Source organism: Cervus elaphus, chromosome 22 (genome assembly GCF_910594005.1).
Source record: "Cervus elaphus chromosome 22, mCerEla1.1, whole genome shotgun sequence".
NCBI classification, from domain to species: domain Eukaryota; kingdom Metazoa; phylum Chordata; class Mammalia; order Artiodactyla; family Cervidae; genus Cervus; species Cervus elaphus.
The window spans coordinates 54,122,559-54,141,745 of record NC_057836.1 but is presented as its reverse complement, the minus strand read 5'-3'; the positions used below and the strand labels follow the sequence as shown (position 1 = coordinate 54,141,745).

General features: G+C 39.9%; 1 protein-coding gene across 1 annotated transcript in view; it reads left to right on the top strand.

Annotated features, from left to right (window-relative positions):
• The window catches only part of ANO4 (anoctamin 4), a 417,984-nt gene that overhangs the window by 323,487 nt on the left and 75,310 nt on the right, over positions 1 to 19,187 (top strand). Inside the window, exons 12-16 of the mRNA XM_043882273.1 lie at positions 5,147 to 5,202; positions 7,941 to 8,062; positions 11,673 to 11,807; positions 13,388 to 13,484; positions 17,834 to 17,894. Of these exons, the coding sequence (XP_043738208.1) occupies positions 5,147 to 5,202; positions 7,941 to 8,062; positions 11,673 to 11,807; positions 13,388 to 13,484; positions 17,834 to 17,894 (471 nt within the window). The remainder of the gene's footprint in view (positions 1 to 5,146; positions 5,203 to 7,940; positions 8,063 to 11,672; positions 11,808 to 13,387; positions 13,485 to 17,833; positions 17,895 to 19,187) is intronic.

Genomic DNA, 19,187 nt, shown 5'->3' with positions numbered 1-19,187 from the left:
GATAACTTTTCCTTGAACAGGAAAAGCTAATATAAATAATTAAATGTGATGGAGGTTTGGAGTAATGGAGGACTGACTAGTAAAGAGCAAGAAGAATTCTATAGAAGAGAAGATGCTCCACAGCAAAGCTGAGATGGAGACCTTGTTAGAAGGGGTGCAGTTGTGGATCTTTGGACGGCAGAGCAGTTTGCTGGGGTTTCTGTGCCAGCGGAATTCTCTGTGAATCCGCCCTCTCAAGTTCTGGGAGAAGCCGGCTAGAGGGGTTCCAAAGGTACCCATTCATTGGGAGATGGTGCCCAGCGTCATCATCCTGTGATGCCGTTCAAAGGCCCACCTGCCCTTGAGGAGGTCCCAGGGCTGCTGGCTACCAGGAACTTCCATAGAAGCTGTGAGTTGCAGAAGCCTGCTGGGAGGAGCATACAAGTACCAGGGAAATGAACTCCCCTCCCTCCCCTGCTGTCCCTCTGGGCCTTCTACTGACAAAGCTTAGCATTGCAGCATCTGGCAAAGGAGAAGTGTTTACAGGGTCCACCTCCATTACTGCAAAGCTAAGGGCAGTCAGTTGATAACCCGCACAGAGCCTACAGAGTTTGCTCATCAGGCTTTCGGGTGGAGTTGAGACTGGAAGGATGCACTGTGTTAGTCACTTGGAGTTAGGATCCTGAAAGAGCTCAGTGATCTGGAAATCTCAGCCATAGCTGAAAGATGACTTTCAATAGTCTAAATGTTCAGTGCTATGCTCAAATTCAGCAAAACAGCTACCTTGGCACCGTGTGGGAGAAATGTTACTCAACACATCATGAAGAGGGACAAACTTGGGAGGTTTAGTTGAATGCAAGTGTGAGTCACTAGTGTGGTGAAGCTGCCAAAAACTACTTTGATTGCAAGCTGTATAAATTAAAATATAATAGGGAGAATCAGATACCTGGTCCAGATCTGAATACACCTGGAATAGTATGTTCAGTGAGAGTCAGTGTAGGTGGGTATGGTGACATTGAACCAGATTTAGGACTTTCTTGGCTTCCATGGGGTTATGGGTTAGCACGTCCTTAAATTCTCTGCAGCAGTCATTCATCCTTGAGATACATCCTCTTCATAACGTCCTCCATGGCCCTTCCAGCTCAGAGGAGTCTTTTGTTCTTCTGAATTCCTATGGAAATTATTTTTGCAGTCTATATGGTAATTAGCCATGTACAACTCTTCTTTTATTATCTTGAATTATTTACTTTCAATGACATAATGAAAATTATACCAACTAAAGAGAACCACTGTTAACATTTTGTATGCTGAATAACTTAAATATTACATTAATTACTCTTTTCATCTTTATACCTCACTTGTCCATGTGATTTTTTTAACAAACTTGGGATACGCTACACATACTTTTTTTCATCCTTTTCTTGGTTAACATCATATCAGGAACATACTAGAAAACAAGTGAGTAGAAGTGAAGTGATTAGGGCAGTAGCTATTCTGGATTATTTCATAACATGCAAAGAATTTTTAAAACTAGTCTCGTTACTAATATTGGTAGTATAATATTAGCACACCTCATAACTTACTGTAACATACTAGGGTGTTGAGAATCTGCAGTTAAAAACTGCTAGTCTAGATAATAAGCTTCTCAATTATAAATGAGTTGTCTTATTTGTCTTTGTATCATCATAGCCTGGCACAGTATCTGGCATACAGGCAGACTGCTTGTTGAACCAAACTGAAAATCTTTTAAACATGGTCAATGTCTAACCATCAGCATTCTTACACAATCAAAGACTCTACAGTGAGGCCATACAGCGATTATTGTGCTTAAATTTTTGCAGCTAAAAATGTGGGCTATTTTTACAGCTCGTCAAGATGGAGACAGAAAAAGGGCAGAGACAACGATGTGTAAATGTTCTGAAAAAACACAGGAAATGTAGTATTGTTACTAGTAAGAAATGATTGTTGTAAAAATTTCTCTTACTTGATGAAAGAAGAATTCTATCAAGAACTCCAGTGCTTTGAAAATCAATAATGAGGAACTGAAAAAATGTCTAGTTAGAAATAACCAACTACAAAGTAAAATTACTAACCAAGGATCAGACATTATGCTGAAAAATTTGAAGTTCAAGTGTAAATGCTCTGTTGACCCAACGTTTCATTAACATCTTCAGTTTCGTAATTAAAAGAAACATGTTATAAGGAAATTTAATTCATCAATAGAATTAATGTTTATCTTATTTTCTGGCTGAAGCTCTTTCTGAAAGTGGCATCTTGCATGAGTCAATATGGATTAGAGATAATACAAAAATATGGTTTGTAGACATGATTTATGAGGGTATTTCAGTGGAGTGAAAACTACCACAATATAAGTTTTTTGACTTCACTCTGAGATTATTACAATTCTGAAAATCAAACCTAGTGAATTTCATTTTTAAAATAGAGCAATTAATAGATAGAAGACTTATTTAACAATATAAGTACATAAAATCTTGATATTAATTTGTAGTTTCAAAACTGATGCTCAAAAGGGAAGACTTTAAATATTAACTGTTTTCTCATTTTTCAGGACTTTGATAATTTGTCACAAATTCACAAGAGTCATCATCAGAAGTCTCTTATTAGGTCCCTGTGAATCTTTTGCTATTATCTGGGATATCTGAAAGTGATTGATGATAAATGTAGAATTCTTGATAGAAGTTCCAGGAAGTCAAAGTTTTCTACATAATCAATCATTTGTTCATTCACTGCAAAGGTATTTATAGAGGGCCTCCTCTGTGCTAGACAAAGCCCTATGGATATTTATACGTCAGGTGTCTTTCTTAGGCATTTAGAGTTAATGTCAAAGCATCTTAAAATACATTTAACCATGTTACTGTGATTAAAAGTACCTAAACATTGATTGATCCTCCATCAATCAAAAGTGAATCAGAATCAGTGCATGTTTCATTTTCCAGTTAGGCTAAGCCTCTGGCCTCTAATCAGGATCTGAAACATGGAGAGCACTCGTCTAAAAGCTGCTTGAGAGACATCTTTCCAGTCATCTTCTTTGAAGTACATTTTAGGAAGTAGTATCACTCTTGATCTGAGAGAAACTTTAAAGATCAAAACATTATACTTCCACTTCTTGCCAAGATGGAGTAACAGGCACGAGATTACTCTCCCACCTGAAACAATCAGTAAAGAAAAGACAAAAAGTATGAGACAAGTGTTTCCAAGACACTGAGCACTGGGCAGCCAAGAACAGGGATCCCTGAGAGATGGAAAACAAGTGAGGTGAACCCTACAGTTGCCCCAGCTTACTATTTTGAGATGATTTCTAGACAGCAACAGAGGGAAAAAGAACCTGCACAGAACCGAGTAGACTCCCCAAGTCAAAAAGATGTTGCTGAGAGTCCAGGGAGACCAAGGCAGCCAGAGTTCACAGGGCAACACACCAGAACACAGCTTCACGGAGAACCCTGAAGATCTGCAGAGAGCCTCCTCGAGTATTTAGAGTACTGATTAGTACACACATCAGAAAACTACCCAAGGCCAGAGAAAGAGCAACCCAGAGGGATTTCCAGTGAGACTAGTGGAGCACCTCATAATTCACTAAGCATTAAATATAAATGGTTTGAAAATCCCAATCCAGAATTCAGAAGTTGACGTTAAATAATAAAGCAAGACCTATTTTTTTGCTGCATGCAAAAAATACTCTTTAAAGACACAAATAGCTTAAAGTAAAAGAATCAAAAAAGATATATACTGTGCTAACCAAGAGAAAGCTGAAAGGCCTATACTGATATCAGACAAAATAGATTTCAGAGCAAAGAATACTACCAGGGATAAAGAAGGCTATTCTAAAATGATGGAGGCAGTGCATCTGGAAAACATAGAAATCCTAAATGTTTATGCACTTAATAACAGAACTTCAAACTGCAAAGCAAAAACTGATAGAACTGTTAAGAGAAATAGGCAAGTCCACAGTTATAGTCAGAGGTTTCAATACCACTTTTTCAATAATTAATGGAACGAGTAGACAGAAAATCAGTGGAGGTTAGAAGACCTAAACATTATCAATGAAATTAACTTACTTGATCTTTTAGACCACTCTACCACCAGCATCAGAATACCCAATTTTTTTAAGTGAACACAGAATATTACCAAGAGACCATACTTGAGGGACATAAAACAAGACGATAATTCTTTGACCACAGTGGAATTAAATTAGATATCAATAAGACCATCTCTGGAAATGGTCTTGAATTTGAAAAACTTACAAATATTTAAAACTAAATAATGTATTTTTAAATAGATGAGAGAAATCAAAAGGGAAGTCAGAAAGTTGCTGTATTCAGTGAAAGTGAAAAAACAATGTATCACAAAGTGTGCAGTAGAGGGAGAAACTTATAGCACCATATGTGTATATAGGAAAAGAAATGGCCCCAAATTAATGACCTCTCCTTCTACCTTAAGAAACTAGGGGGTAGGGAAGGAAATTAAAGTAGTCTAAAGTTGGTAGATGAAATAATAAAAATCAGAATAAATCAATGAAATGGAAAAAATAGAGAAAAATCAATGAAACCAAAAGCTGATTCTTTGGAAAAAAAAATCAAATTCATAAACCCGTGATAGACACAGGCTGGAGTGACTCCTCAATGTGTAATCCCTTCCCTTTAAGTTTGGGTGGAAACTGTGGTTTATATCTGACCAATAAAACCATTGCAAATGCACATATCCAATATCCTTCCCCCACTTTGTGGATGAGGCAGTTGAGGGCTGAGAACGAGAGGACTTCCCAAAGTCATCCACTAGCCCAATGCAAAGGAGTTGGGTTTGTCCATATTGAAGCTTCTGGATGAAAATAGGAAAGCTCAGGTGGAAAGTCATCTTTTTGGTGTGATTAATTCATCCACTTCTCCGAGCATGCTCCCTTCTCTATGCCAAGTACTATGCTAGGTATGCTTCGTCATGTTTTTCCTATTTGAAAACTTGATTTTCTAGTCTTCGTTTCCAGTTTCCTAGCAGATAGCAAAACTTTCTAAACTGTTGTCCCCCAAAAGTATTTGAACTACTTTTGAAGATATAGGTTGTTTTCTCCAAAAAGTATGACTGTTACATTACTCTTACATTAGGAGGATTTAAACTCGGTATGAATTCACTTTGGACTTTTTTATTGTTGTAGGTCTGAATCGTTTGCTTACTAATGGCTCCTATGAAGCTGCATTTCCTCTGCACGAGGTATTGTCCTGTCTTTTCTCCTTCTCTGTCAATTCCTTGTTATTAAATCAGCTTCTGGGGATAGTCATTAATTGCGTTCATTGATACGACATTTGTTTAGAATGAATCTAATTTGTTCAGTGAGTAGCTGGGGAGGCCCTACTTGCATTGTTACATCTCTTGCCCAGCACAGATTTATTTCTCCATGTCTTTTTTATGTAACTGCAAGAGTACTCAAATCAAGAGTCACTCAGCATGAATTTAGAAGAATGACTGAGAGACTCCAAGTCATAAAATTAAAGAGGCATTGAAAATTTGCATGACGTGCTGGACCCAGGGGGAAAATGTCTCTGAAATATATAGTCTCTGCAACAACAAAAAAATTTATAGCTAATCCTTAAAGAGTGGGAGGAAGCCAATTTATGAAAGCTGTATTAACTAAAGGATGATAAGTGGAAATTAATACTGTTGTACTTGTTGCTTATTTAAGATGTATAAATTTTTATATTCTCCTTATTTACTGCATGATCTTTGTCATCTATAAGGACTTTTATAAATGTAATTACCCTTACCTCGGTTTTTCCCATTAGATTTTAGGTAATTTAATCCAGAATTCTCTTTACATATATGGTAATTTAATCTAGAATTCTCTTTACATATATGGGTTCTCAGGGCCATAATTCTCATAATTGGTGAGAGATTTCTGTCATTTTCATGGTACCTCTTCCATATCAGTCATAGTATGACACCGAGAACGTAAGGATAAGTATCATGACTGGTGTCCTCTAAGACCTCACAGGGTGGCAGGGTCAAACTACTGTTAGATTTTCTCAACAATCTTCTGTTAGAAACATGTTAACGGTTTGTCAGCTCAGCTTGGAGGACAGTTCCAGCTACCCGCCAATGGCAGGTCTTCCCAAAATATATTTCTTATATGGCTTATGGAGTTTCTTCTCTTGATTTTAAACACCAGGAAGATGGAGAAGGTGGTATAGAATTTTTATTAATATTGTTTTTTTATTAGATATAGTTGCTTTACAATGTTATGTTCGTTTCTACTATACAGCAAAATAAATCATCTATACGGATACATAAATTCCCTCTTTTATTGTGTTGAAGTCACCACAGAGTATTTAGTGAAATTTTTAAAACCTTTTTCATTAAGAAAACTAGAGGCTTTGATCTGAGACCCTATTAACAGTCATGAAACCTTTTTGGAATGATCCTTTTTGTGTGGTAGAAGCAAGCATTTTGACACAAAAGTTTTCTCGAGCCATATACAGGTGTTTCTGAACTCGAAAGACACGTGTCCCCAAAGGATACCATGTGGTTATTAGTTGGCATTGCCCCCAGTAAAGGGTTTCAGTGAGAATTGCATTCTCCCTCTGCCTACCCCTTGCCCACAGTAAGGGCAGTGTTGGGCAGTTGTGGGTGGACAGAGTCTCTATGCAGACGAGTGGGTGGTGGGCCTGCTGATATCTGAGGAGATGCAACTGTGAAACCCCAGAGTAACTCCAGGCCTTCTCTGTGGTTTTCATATCTTGCTAAATCCCTGCATTGTATGAAAAGAGAATTTTCCAGTTAGTAATTGCAGCTGCAGTAATAACATAATCGCTCTTTTAACTTTTGCTCTCAGTTTAACCTCATTATAGTATTTGACTGCATAACAACCTTCAGAGGCAGGAAGGGCAGCTCCCATTCCCTTGTTTTATGGTGAAAACCTAAATAGAGGTTTAGAGAAAGCTTAGCTCAGCCCCAGTCATGGAGTGAGTTGATGGGTGAGCTGAGACTAGAATCTGAGTGAGTTCCTTGTCTCTCAGGCCTGTTCACTTCCCCCTAAGAAAGGACTTCTCAAGTTAAAATGTCAAAGTTTACCTCCAGACAGCATGCCTTTCCTGTTGGTGAAACTAGCATTAACACTAACTGAACTTAAAAAAAAGCCTACTCCTCTGACCCATGGTATCCTCATTTGTTCCATGAGGATGTCAAATTATATTTGAATTATTATAAATTTGAGGTGACTTACAACTCTTACATTGTAAAAATTTTCTGCCCTTGGTCACAAGGCCATGTGACCAGCTATTTACCAACTATTGATACTTTCCGTCTTGAGACAAGTAGGAAAGAGAACCCCTAAGTCTTGGGCATAGCCTCTGGGCAAGATGCTCTGTTCATTCAAATCACAGAAGAAACCTAATGAAGCAGATGTTGTTAGTTCCACTGTGAACTGGGAATCCAAGGCTCAGAGAGTTTAAGATATCCTAGCTAAAAAGTAACAGAACTGAATTTGAACTCATTCAGACCTGCCTGATTCTAGCAAGCATGGGCTTTTTACTGCATGGCATCAACATCAAAATTAGGTCCGGAATAACTAATCCTACTCTTTTCCCTTCAATTGAATGGATCTATCCTTATATCATCCCTGTTGCTACTCTTGCCATAAAAACTAGTATTACAGCTCCCTTACATGCATAGCTTCTCCCAGTATCCCCCATCAGACGGGAACATTTGTTTTAATTAATGAATCTACATTGAACCATCATAACCAACCAAAGTTCATAGTTTATCTTATGGAATGTACTCCATACATTCTATAAGTTTAAACAAATGTATAATAAGCGTGCATCTACAATTATAGTATCATACAGAGTATCTTCACTACCTTAAAAAGATAAAAACAAAAAGAACTGGCATTACTTTCGGGTTTTGCTCTTGGCTTTTGTGGGTATTACCTCACTGGCCATGGTGTTTTTATCCAGGGAAGTTACAGAAGTAAAAACTCCATTAGAACCCACGGAGCGGTAAACCACCGACATCTGCTCTATGAGTGCTGGGCGTCCTGGGGTGTGTGGTATAAATACCAGCCTTTGGATCTTGTAAGGTGAGTTCTTAACCAGCTGTGACCATAAAGCTTATGCAGAATAATTAGGGCAGACTGTGAGCTGGGACAAGCCAACACTGGGGAAAAAATGAACTGAGATGCACAGCTGACGCTCAAATCCGACTTCTTCCCAAGAGGGCAGCTCATCAGAGGACGTGGATTGTTTTGGTAAACCTGACCTCCTTCTGCTGAGGCTGGTGTTTCCTCTGAAAGGGACTTAGAAAGGGGTGTGTGAGATTAAACCAGGCTTCTCACAGGATTCCATAAGACGCTCATCACCCACGTGACTGTTAGTGACAGAGTATCAACAACAATTGTTGAGAGGTAACGCTGCTTACGTGTGTTAATGACAATGGAATATTAGTAACTCTTAGGCAAGTAGGAGAGAGAGGGTGCTGTCATTCTAGTAAATTTTAGGCTTACTTTAATTTTCATTTCAAACTAATAACCTTTAAAGATTGTTTTAATTCCACAGGTCAAAAAAGTATCTGCTTTTAATTTGAGATAATCATGCATTGAAAATGTATGTTCTTTAATGGTCTATATATGCCCAACATTCTGCCATGGGCAGTGTTTATTTTGTTTAGGGATTAATAATTCAGATTAGGTAATGACAATCTACACTTCATTGATTCCTTATTAAAAAGAAAATCATACCTTATGTCTTAGACTAGGTAGATTAATATCACTTTTCCCCGAGCCCTTAAAAAATGAGCCCAGAGGAAAATGAAATAATAAGACAACTCACCTTATATTTCATCTCCCTGGATAGTTGTTCTTCCTTACAGAGTCCTTGTTACAAGGGTTTACTCCTGTTGACCCAATGACATTGATGAATTGTGACCCCTTCTGGGTGTGAGTAACAAATGATCCACATGACTTGAGAGAGTGAAAAATGTTTTCTGAGATGAGACCATTTACTTTTGACCAGTCTCAATACGTGATAGACTAGAAGGCGGGGCGGGGCGGGGGGGGGAGGGAATCAAAGTCAGTCCTGGCAAAGCACCTCCCATCCATGATAGTTTCTTGATTAAGATTTTGCAATTTTTTGATGAGTATTAATTAACTATCCATTGTGTTCCTAGTACAAAACTAAGTACCGTTGGCAAAGACAGAGAACCCATGGTCTCTGGCTTGAGAAATGCATGGTTTCCTTCAGGAAAACCAGCCCTGCAAACTTGAAACAACTGGAAAACAAGGCTCTGCATAATTTGGTAACATGTGTGATAGAGGCCAAAAGTTGGACAGCAATTAGGAAAAATGGAAGGATGGATATGGGCCAGTGCCCCTGTGTAAGGCCCCGTGGAGCTGAGGCATAGAAGAGCAGTAGGATTGGTGTTGGCCAAGGAGAAGGGGCATGAAAAACACAAGCAAGATTTGAATGGAATGATGTTGTTGAGCAACTGGGGAATCACATATCTTAAATAGTTCCTGCCCTATATCTAGATTTTGCTTCCTCCACCTCTCTCAGATCACACCGAGTGTCTCCTCTGCCCCTACTGCCTTCACCTGTGACCTGGACTATGACTGTCTTCCTCTATCTGGTCTTCCTGTTTCCTCTCTGGCCCTTCCACGTCATTTTCTACCCTGGAGATGTGAATCTGATCACGCCCCTTGCTGCTGTTGTTCAGTCACGAAGTTCTGTCCAACTCTTTGCAACCCCATGAACTGTAGCACACCAGGCTTCTCTGTCCTTCACCGTCTCCCACAGCTTGCTCAAACTCATGTCCATTGAGTCGGTGATGCCATCCAACCATCTCATCCTCTGTTGCCCCCTTCTCCTCTTGCCCTCAATCTTTCCCAGCATCAGGGTATTTTTCCAATGAGTTGGCTCCTCACATCAGGTGGCCAAAGTATTGGAGCTTCAGCTTCAGTATCAGTCCATCCAATGAATATTCAGGGTTGATTTCCTTTAGGATTGACTGGTTTGATCTCCTTGCTGTCCAAGGGGCTGGATTGGCTACAATCCTTTCACCATTTTTCAGTTTTCTCAGGACAAAAGTCAATGTATGGTCTGCAAGGCCCATCAAGGCTTAGCCTTTGCCCACTTCAACAGCCCACTTTTTTAAAATGAAAGATTTTTTTTTGATGCAGACTACTTTTAAAGTCTTTATTGAATTTTTTTTTACAATATTGTTTCTGTTTTATGTTTTGGTTTTTGGCGGCGAGGCATTAGCTCCCCAACCTGGGATCAAACCTGTACCTCCTGCATTGGAAGGTGGAGTCATAACCACTGGACAACCAGGGAAGTCCAAGTCCCTTTCTTGTTGTCAGTGTTCCAGCCACACTGCCCTTATTTCACCAACATCACTCCTACCACAGGGCCTCTGTTGCCTCTGCTGGAAAGACTCAATCCCACCCAGTTAACTTTCATTCATCAGCACAACAGTCACCGCCTCAGGGAAGAAGTCTTCCCTGGCTAAAGTCGTCAGGTTGCCTTGTTATCCGTGCTTACTGCACTGTGTCCCTCTCCTCTCTTTCCCCAGCTTTCTAACTAGAAACTTATTTCATTAATTGATTTATATATGTCTCCTCTGTCGCCCACAGGCTTCAGAGGAGTAGGGACCAAGCTTATTTTTCTCACCATTGTATTCCCAGCACTTAGCACAGTATTTGGCATAGAGCAGGTGTTTTTTAATTTGTTGAATGAATAAATGAATTTATGTGTATATGAATATATGCTGTAAAAGTCTTCTGGAAGAGGAAGGTTTCTGTTGAGACATACTAGGAGATATGATAAATAATAATCCATGATTTTTAGGAGCCATTGTGTAGGAGGAGAGCAGCAGACAGTATTCAGAGACAGATGGTCAACATTTGTCTAGAATGAGAATAAAAAATAATTAGAATATTCTTACACTGGACTAAGAAATAATTAAGCTCTAAGTTATGAAATGTGGGCTAGAAAACACAATAATAATATTTAAGAAATAAAAACCAAGGAATTCCCTGGACACTTTCAAACTTCACAGACCACAGGGCACTAGGCAGACTGGAGAGTCTCAGAAAAATATATATAGAGGTAAATGTTGATGCCTGTGAGAAGTCCTCACTTAAAAGGGAAAGTTGCTCTCAGTATTGATTCATACTAAGTCTCGGTAGAGTTCTTTCTTAGTGATATCTTATGATTCTAGCATTGTAAACATCTTATAAAACTATAGTATATTAAAAGGGGTGTTTAAAGATTTTTGCAGTAATTTTGTTTACTATTCTTAAATATATATATATAATGCATACATTAACAAACACACACTGAGAAATGGCAAAAATATTATATGTTGGCACCAAGTCTTCAGATTCCCCTGATTCCTCATTAACAGTATTATACATAATTTTCTGAATGAGCTGGGTTTGTCCTGTGTTTTCAGAACAAGCTTGTGTATGATCATGTTCTTGTATGAAAGGGTTCATACTGTTTCTTTTCTAGAGTAATAGGAAAAGAAGTTTAAGTCCAGAGCCTAGATTTGGTCAAACATTCCACTCTCTTGGCTTAGCTTGTCTGTATGGTTATCGGCAAGGCCACCACAAAGTTAAATGACTGGCCAAAGTGTTAGAATGCCTGACTATAAACAATTCAATATAATTTGCAAGACTTTTGTATCGTAAACAGGCGGTACTTTGGAGAGAAGATTGGGCTGTATTTTGCCTGGTTGGGCTGGTACACCGGCATGCTCTTCCCAGCTGCCTTCATTGGACTGTTTGTCTTTTTGTATGGCGTCATCACTCTGGATCACTGCCAAGTCAGGTATGGAGCGCTCTAGGTGAGCCTGCCTTTGCTTATGTTTGGAGATGGGTGTTTGTGGTTTGGGAGTCTTTACAGACTGTGGGTCCACTTAGCTATTCATTTTAACATCTTTCCAGTCTCCTGGGAAAATTCTAAAGGTTCAATTCACAAAATCTGTCCATCCATTGCCCTTGCTGCTGTGGTCTCTAGCTACCAAGGAGTTCACTTTTATGGATATACAAGTCACTGTGAATCCACAGAGGGCCTCCCAGGTGGCTCAGTGGTAAAGAACCCGTCTGCCAATGCAGGAGCGGTGGGTTCAATCCTTGGATCGGGAAGATTCCCCTGGAGGAGGAAATGGCACCCTACTCTGGTATGCTTGCCTGGAGAATCCCATGGACAGAGGAGCCTGGTGGACTACAGTCCATAGGGTCTTAAAGAGTCGGACACGACTGAGCACACAAACATGTATCCACAGGACAAATGGCTTTCATTCACTGGCTCAAAGTTGTTCTCTTTCTGACCTTTTTACCTTTTTTTCCTGCTACTACTGCAAAATAGTGGGTTAATTATCTTTTTATCAATTGTGTGTTCTTACACAGACCTATAAGCTAGACACTTGTAAGAAAGACATCTCACCAACTTGCTGGGACCTTGTGAATGAGTCAATGTTAGCAATTATTATCTTGGCTCTTTCACTAGAATATAGTCTAAGGTATTCATAGAGATCTTAATACAAAGCTGGACAATGACCTTAAATAAGAAATGTGCCTTTTAGAAGTGATTGCAAAAATAGAAGTGACCTACAAAAATATTTTAATTTCTGGGGAAACTGTTAATGAGATGTAATTTTCTCCGAGAACTAATCCCTAGTATTTTTTCCTCCATAATTCATTCTTAGTTATCATGCACATAGAGATTAAGGCTGGCACTTTTTCCCCCCCATCATTTCCCCATCTATTTGCCACGAAGTGATGGGACTGGATGCTATGATCTTAGTTTTCTGAATGTTGAGTTTTAAGCCAACTTTTTCACTCTTCTCTTTCACTTTCATCAAGAGGCTCTTTAGTTCTTCGCTTTCTGCCATAAGGGTGGTGTCATCTGCATATCACTAATGGTAAAAGAAACAATTTATTCTCCAGGGAAATTTGATAGTCCTTAACCTGTGTTCATTTTAACACAATATAATCAAAGCATAAATTGTCAGGATGGGGGACACATACGGCTGGCACTTTGAGGTGTCTCCTTTTTCCCATAATTCAGTATGAAATGTCTTCAGACCTGTGCAATATTGTAAATGACTCCTGTATAATCTTAGATATAACCATCAATGTTTTGCCTCATGTGTTTTCCTGAGCTTAACTTATTAGTATGGAAAAGCCAAGAAACAGCCTGATAAATAAGTAGGCTTATCAAACTATAAAACTATTTAGGCACTTGGTTACATTAATAACTAAGAAAAGGCTAAGAAGCTTTCAAGGGCAAAAATTTGATCTACTGAATCTTATTTACTGGTCGACTATTCTGGTGAAATTGAAGGGGAAGAAAATGCTGTTATGTCATTAAATCAAAAAGCAATCCTTTTCTGTTCTCTTTTCCAGTAAAGAAGTCTGCCAAGCTACAGATATCATCATGTGTCCTGTGTGTGATAAATACTGTCCATTCATGAGGCTGTCAGACAGCTGCGTTTATGCCAAGGTAATTTCAAATATGCAGTATTTTAGTCGGATTAAATTTAATATATACCTTCCCGAGAGACAGTGGTGACCACATTCTTTCTGTCCATTTTGATCTTTTATTCTCAAGTTTATTTTGTAGGAGAGATTTATCTTCATCATTTAGTACTCTAATTCAGATATCTTTTTACTGCATATGTGTTTTCAATGTTATGGCTCTGATTATTATCACAGGGAGCAAATAGAACAGTTGATAGAATCAGCGAAAGTTAGGTTCAGATCTTGACTGTGCTCTTTACCACTGGTCAGTGTAGGAACACATTATGTAACCTCTTCTGTGCCTCAGTTTTCCCATCTGTGAAATGGAGAACATGAGGACTGTTTTATTTTTTAAATGTGACAAGGTGTCTGATGAGCATGAGAAAAGTGAAAGTGTTAGTCACTCAGTTGTGTCCCACTCTTTGCAACCCCATGGACTGTACTGTAGCCCACCAGGCTCCTCTGTCCATGGAATTCTCCAGACAAGAATACTGGAGTGGGTATCCATTCCCTTCTCCAGGGGGTCTTCCCAACCCAGGGATTGAACCCAGGTTTCCTACACTGTAGGCTGATTCTTCTGTCTGAGCCCCAGGTGGGTATAGTGCTTGGCAAATGGCAAGATCTCAGTAAATGACACCTGCTGTCATTTTCCTCCTCTTCGCCATCATTATTATCCAAAAGACGTAGACTGAAGGCTAGCTCAGCTGCTTACTGCCTTGACCTTGCACATGTACAACCTCTTTGAGCATAAGCTTTCTCATCTTTAAAGTGCAGGCATTGATAGCTGCCCTCTCTGCCCCGTGGCATGTCATGAGGACCAAAGAAGACAGTAGATGTGAAAGTGTTTTGAAAAAATTGCATAGAACCATTATGTCTCTGTGTTATTACATACCCCTTTCTGATATTATACCTTACTTTATTAAAGTTTTAGACATGTTCATTGAAGTTCTAGGGTTTATTACTGAAGGGTAGTATCATTAATGCAAAGCAATGGCTGTATAGACTGATGGAAACTTTTCCAAGACCCACTGCCCATCAGCTTACCCAGATTTCAGGTATGAAAGGGGTTGGCAGATTTTATGTAACCTCTGCAATCACTGTGACTTGGATTTTTCTGAGTATATGGCTGGCATTGCAGAGTTTAAGTGTAGGAACATTTGATCAGCAGCCCAGGAGCCTGCCTGCCCATTCATGCTGTCTCTAGCCCTGCAGGTGGCCAGTCTGGTGGGAGGATAGGCAGCCAGCAGTGAATTTAGAAAGATCTGGGCTCTTAGTATGTGCTATAAAGATCCAAAAAAGCACAAAATACTCTCCCTTCCTTTGGTGAACACGCAGATAGACCTGTCTGGATGAGGACAAATTCAGTAGAGTGAGCTTGGGAAATAGAGAGGTGGTGCTGAGAATCAGAGGACTTTGTTCAGTAATATAATTTTGTTTAAAGATTGTGAGCCAAGCACAAATGACTCAGGTGTAAAAATCCTGCTTTTGAGGAATCTTAGACGCCCAGTTATTTTTTGCTTTGGGGGTGTTTGCTATGTGAAAGGTCTGCCCTGAGTAAAATTCTTTTTTTAGGGGAGCTATAATAATTCCTTAAAAGGAGCATCATGAATAGTTTAGAGTGCTCGGATTTCATCAGTGTCTGTTTCAGAAAGTGTATATTGCCTAGTTTGGAGTTTTTTGGAAGCAGTTGACTTCCCCAGATATCCTGTTATTTTAGCCCATGAGTGCTGGTCCCATGAAGTATCGGTCACTTAGGGTGAGGGTCAGAAGCCAGGTCAATCCTGGTGAATTTACAAAGAGAAGAGAACAGTGTGTCCCAGGCACCACTGGGTGCAGGAATTTTCTGGCCCCTATCATTTTTAAGCCTGCTTAGAACAAAGCAGAATTGGGAGAAGGCTCTCCCCCTTGGCTGTAACCAACCATCCCCGGGGTTTAAGAGGGAAAGCACTGAGAAGCGAAAGCCTGAGACATCCCTCATTCCTCCAACAAAACAGGACTGAGCATCCCTGATATCACCCACGGATACCTGCCCTCATGGTTTGCCCTGCTGTAGTTGATTGCCTAGGGAGGGGAAGCTAATTTTCTAGTACCACTGAGGTAGGGGCTAGAATGGGACTTAGATATTTCTCTATCCTGTGTTCTCACTCTGCTTGGGAACCACCTCCACCCCCACCATCTCACACACACGTGCCCGCGTGCACACACACACACACACACACACATTACAGCAGCCTTCTAACTCCCCCAGCATTTCTCAGGCTCTTGTTTCTGTGTTTTTGTTCTGTCAGTTCCTGAAATCGACTATCCTGTTTCTCTGACTTTGATTTTGGCAGAGGAAGCCATCAGCTCATCCTAGCTCACCATCTTAGGAGGGACTGGACGTTCTTATTCATTCACCCTGATAAACATATTTCCAGATTGGTAACTGCAGCTGGAAAACGTGTCTTCCAAGTGTTTGCATACCAATCCCAGGGAAGGACTCCTGTGGGCTGTATTTGAGCCACGTGACTCCTAGTGACCTACATGAGAGAGACCTGTTACCCAGAGAGGACGAAAGCTGATCCACACAGCCTAGAACAGTGACAACCACAGTCCATTCCAGAATCTTCCCTGATGGTGCAGGGAGTTTCCACCACGGAATACCCTAGTAAGGGGCATAAACCACCCACCTACCACTAGGACTTTCAGGCTTAACTTGATGCTGACAACCTGATGTACACAGCATAACACTCCTTCTGGCATCAAAATAAATTGGCTTTAGACTTGTCTCACACTAAGTATTTAAATGCTGCCCATCTCCCCTATGTTTAAAGAAATAAGTCATAAACTTGTGGAAAATTTTGAAATATTTTGTACTCTGATATAATAGGAAAAGACCTGCTTATACTTGGCATGTTCTCCAGGGGACAGTAAACTATACTTTATAGAGAGCTATAAAGCACCAAAAAAAGGTTATGCTTTATGAACGTATCCGTCATCATTTCAATTTGGCCTGGTAGTGGTGTGATTTATCCTGGAGGCGGAAATGAGCTCGGCAGTTTTACAGCAAAAATAGGTATTTTTGCTTTCTGCCATGGTGATTGCAATAAAATGTATTATTCTAGCAATAAAGTATTTGCTAGCTGTCTCTGTGTTATGAATAAGAGGTAAATGTAGTGATTACCTGAGGTTTTAATAAAGGTAGAAGTGGTTTGTGTTAATGGGTTGCTCTTCTTTACATTGCTAAAGTCCAGAGGGCAGCCCAGAAAATGCTTGTTCAAAACTATACACACAAAATAGACATGTTTTCAAAGAGAATAAATGAGGCATTAACACCAGTGCTGGGAAAATCAGAAACCTTTAACAGCAGCAACACAAATACCTACCGGTCTTAAATACAAACCTATCCATATGTAGATGTGTGTTAGTTTTTATAACGCACAAAGGGAATTCTTTTTTTTTTTTTTTTATACTTAATGTATTTATTATCTTTAAAATCTGATGAAAAGGCAATGCTTCTTAGCTACTTCATTGAAAAATTCTCAGTTCTTGTCACTGAAGCCTGTGAGTAACTGAGCAGCTTCCGTCTGTACCTGTTTATCCTCCTCTGTGTGCGCTGGGTGGTCCTTGGCTTTTGTTAGCCAGAAAGCAGCGAGCTTTCTGTTGTGTAGCTTCAAATACGTCTTTCCTAGAAGGAGCAAGTTTTTGCTGTAGAAGTTTGGATCCACTTGCTCTGCCCTGTGAAAGTAGCCTAGGGCCATCATGGATCATAAGCACTAGCCTCTGTGGTAAGGGCTGCACGGGCCGTTGGAACGTGCCGGCGGCCCTCACTGCTCAGAGCTCCAGATGTGCGGACACCGCAGAGCAGCCCAGCGGTTAAGAGACCAGTACTAACCGACAAGGGACCTCACACTACCTCCTCATAGGTGGAGCTAGGCGGAGTTGCAAACAGCACTTTGGCAATCCTCCTTTGATACCAAGGCATTTCAGCAAATGTGTAACACCAAATACCCATAAGGTGAATTGAAGTAGCATCTTTAGGGTTCAGCTCGATTGCTTTCTCAAAATGCTCCTTGATAATGAGGGAATTCTTAATAGCACCACTGGGGCTGCTGATCCATGCTCAACTAAGTGATACTCACATAAATGGAGCAAATTCTCTTTCCATATCCAGACTATTTCACAGTTTGGGGGAAAAAAAACCAACTTCTTCCTTATGATCTAAAATGAATATCCCCCAAAGAAACCCTTTAAAATTCATCACATCATCAGAGCTATTTTTCCAGAATGTGAAAAATGTGAATTGGAATATTGTATATAAGACACTAGTTTAACTGTGATTCGTGTTCCCAGGTGACCCACCTTTTTGACAATGGCGCCACTGTTTTCTTTGCTGTTTTCATGGCGGTCTGGGGTAAGTGCTCTACATTTGTATGACTTGGGTTCCCGTCATTTGCTCTATGATGTGTTCCTTTAAAATCTGATTTTGGATATGAGAGGAAGAAGCATAAGTAAATTCAGTTTGGCTGTTCTGTTAGACACAAGTTGATAAATAATTCATTTGGTTTATTTTTAAGGTGATGTTTTACAGGACAACATGTCTTATTTCTCTTAAGCCTTCCAACAATTTCATCAGCATTCCATTATTGGAGTAAAATTCACCTTCTGTTGGAGACAAAAGTAAAGCTTATAGTATACCAAAAGGTCTGATGGTTAAGACCTTGTTACACATCTTAGTGTATATGGGACTTTCTATTGTGAGTGGAATATTTTCATCTGACTAGTGTGTGAATACTCATCTCTAGCATTCTTCCAGTTCTAGTCAAAATGACTCCTTATAAGCAAGAGCTCCTTGCAATGCTGAATTGAGACCTTTTAAATCGTTTCAAGCCAATAACCATATAATAACAAGGTATGATGGAACATGCACTGAAAGAATTATTTAGCCCAAAGGAGTTACTACACCCACTTTTGTGTTTAATAATATCTTCCTCAGTATAGTTCATTTCAGTTGCTCAGTCATGTCCGACTCTTTGCATCCCCATGGACTGCAGCATGCCAGGCTTCCCTGTCCATTGCCAACTCCCAGAGCTTGCTCACACTCATATCCATTGAGCTGGTGATGCCATCCAACCATCTCATCCTCTGTCGTCCCCTTATCCTCCTGCCTGCAGTCTTGCCCAGCATCAGGGTCTTTTCCAGTGAGTCAGTTTTTTGCATCAGGTGGCCAAAGTATTTGAGTTTCAGCTTCAGCATCAGTCCTTCCAATGAATATTCAGGTCTGATTTCCTTTAGGATGGACTGGTTGGATCTCCTTGCAGTCCAAGGAGATCTGAAGAGTCTTCTCCAACACCACAGTTCAAAAGCATCAATTCTTTGGCACACAGATTTCTTTATGGTCCAACTCTCACATCCATACATGACTACTGGAAAAACTACAGCCTTGATGAGATGGACCTTTGTTGGCAAAGTAATATCTCTGCTTTTTAATATGCTGTCTAGGTTGGTCATAACTTTTCTTCCAAGGAGTAAGCATCTTTTAATTTCATGGCGGCAGTTACCAGCTGCTGTGATTTTGGAGCCCCCAAAAATAGTCTCTCACTGTTTCCATTGTTTTCCCATCTGTTTGCCATGAAGTGATGGGACTGGATGCCATGATATTAGTTTTCTGAATGTTGAGTTTTAAGCCAACTTTTTCACTCTCCTC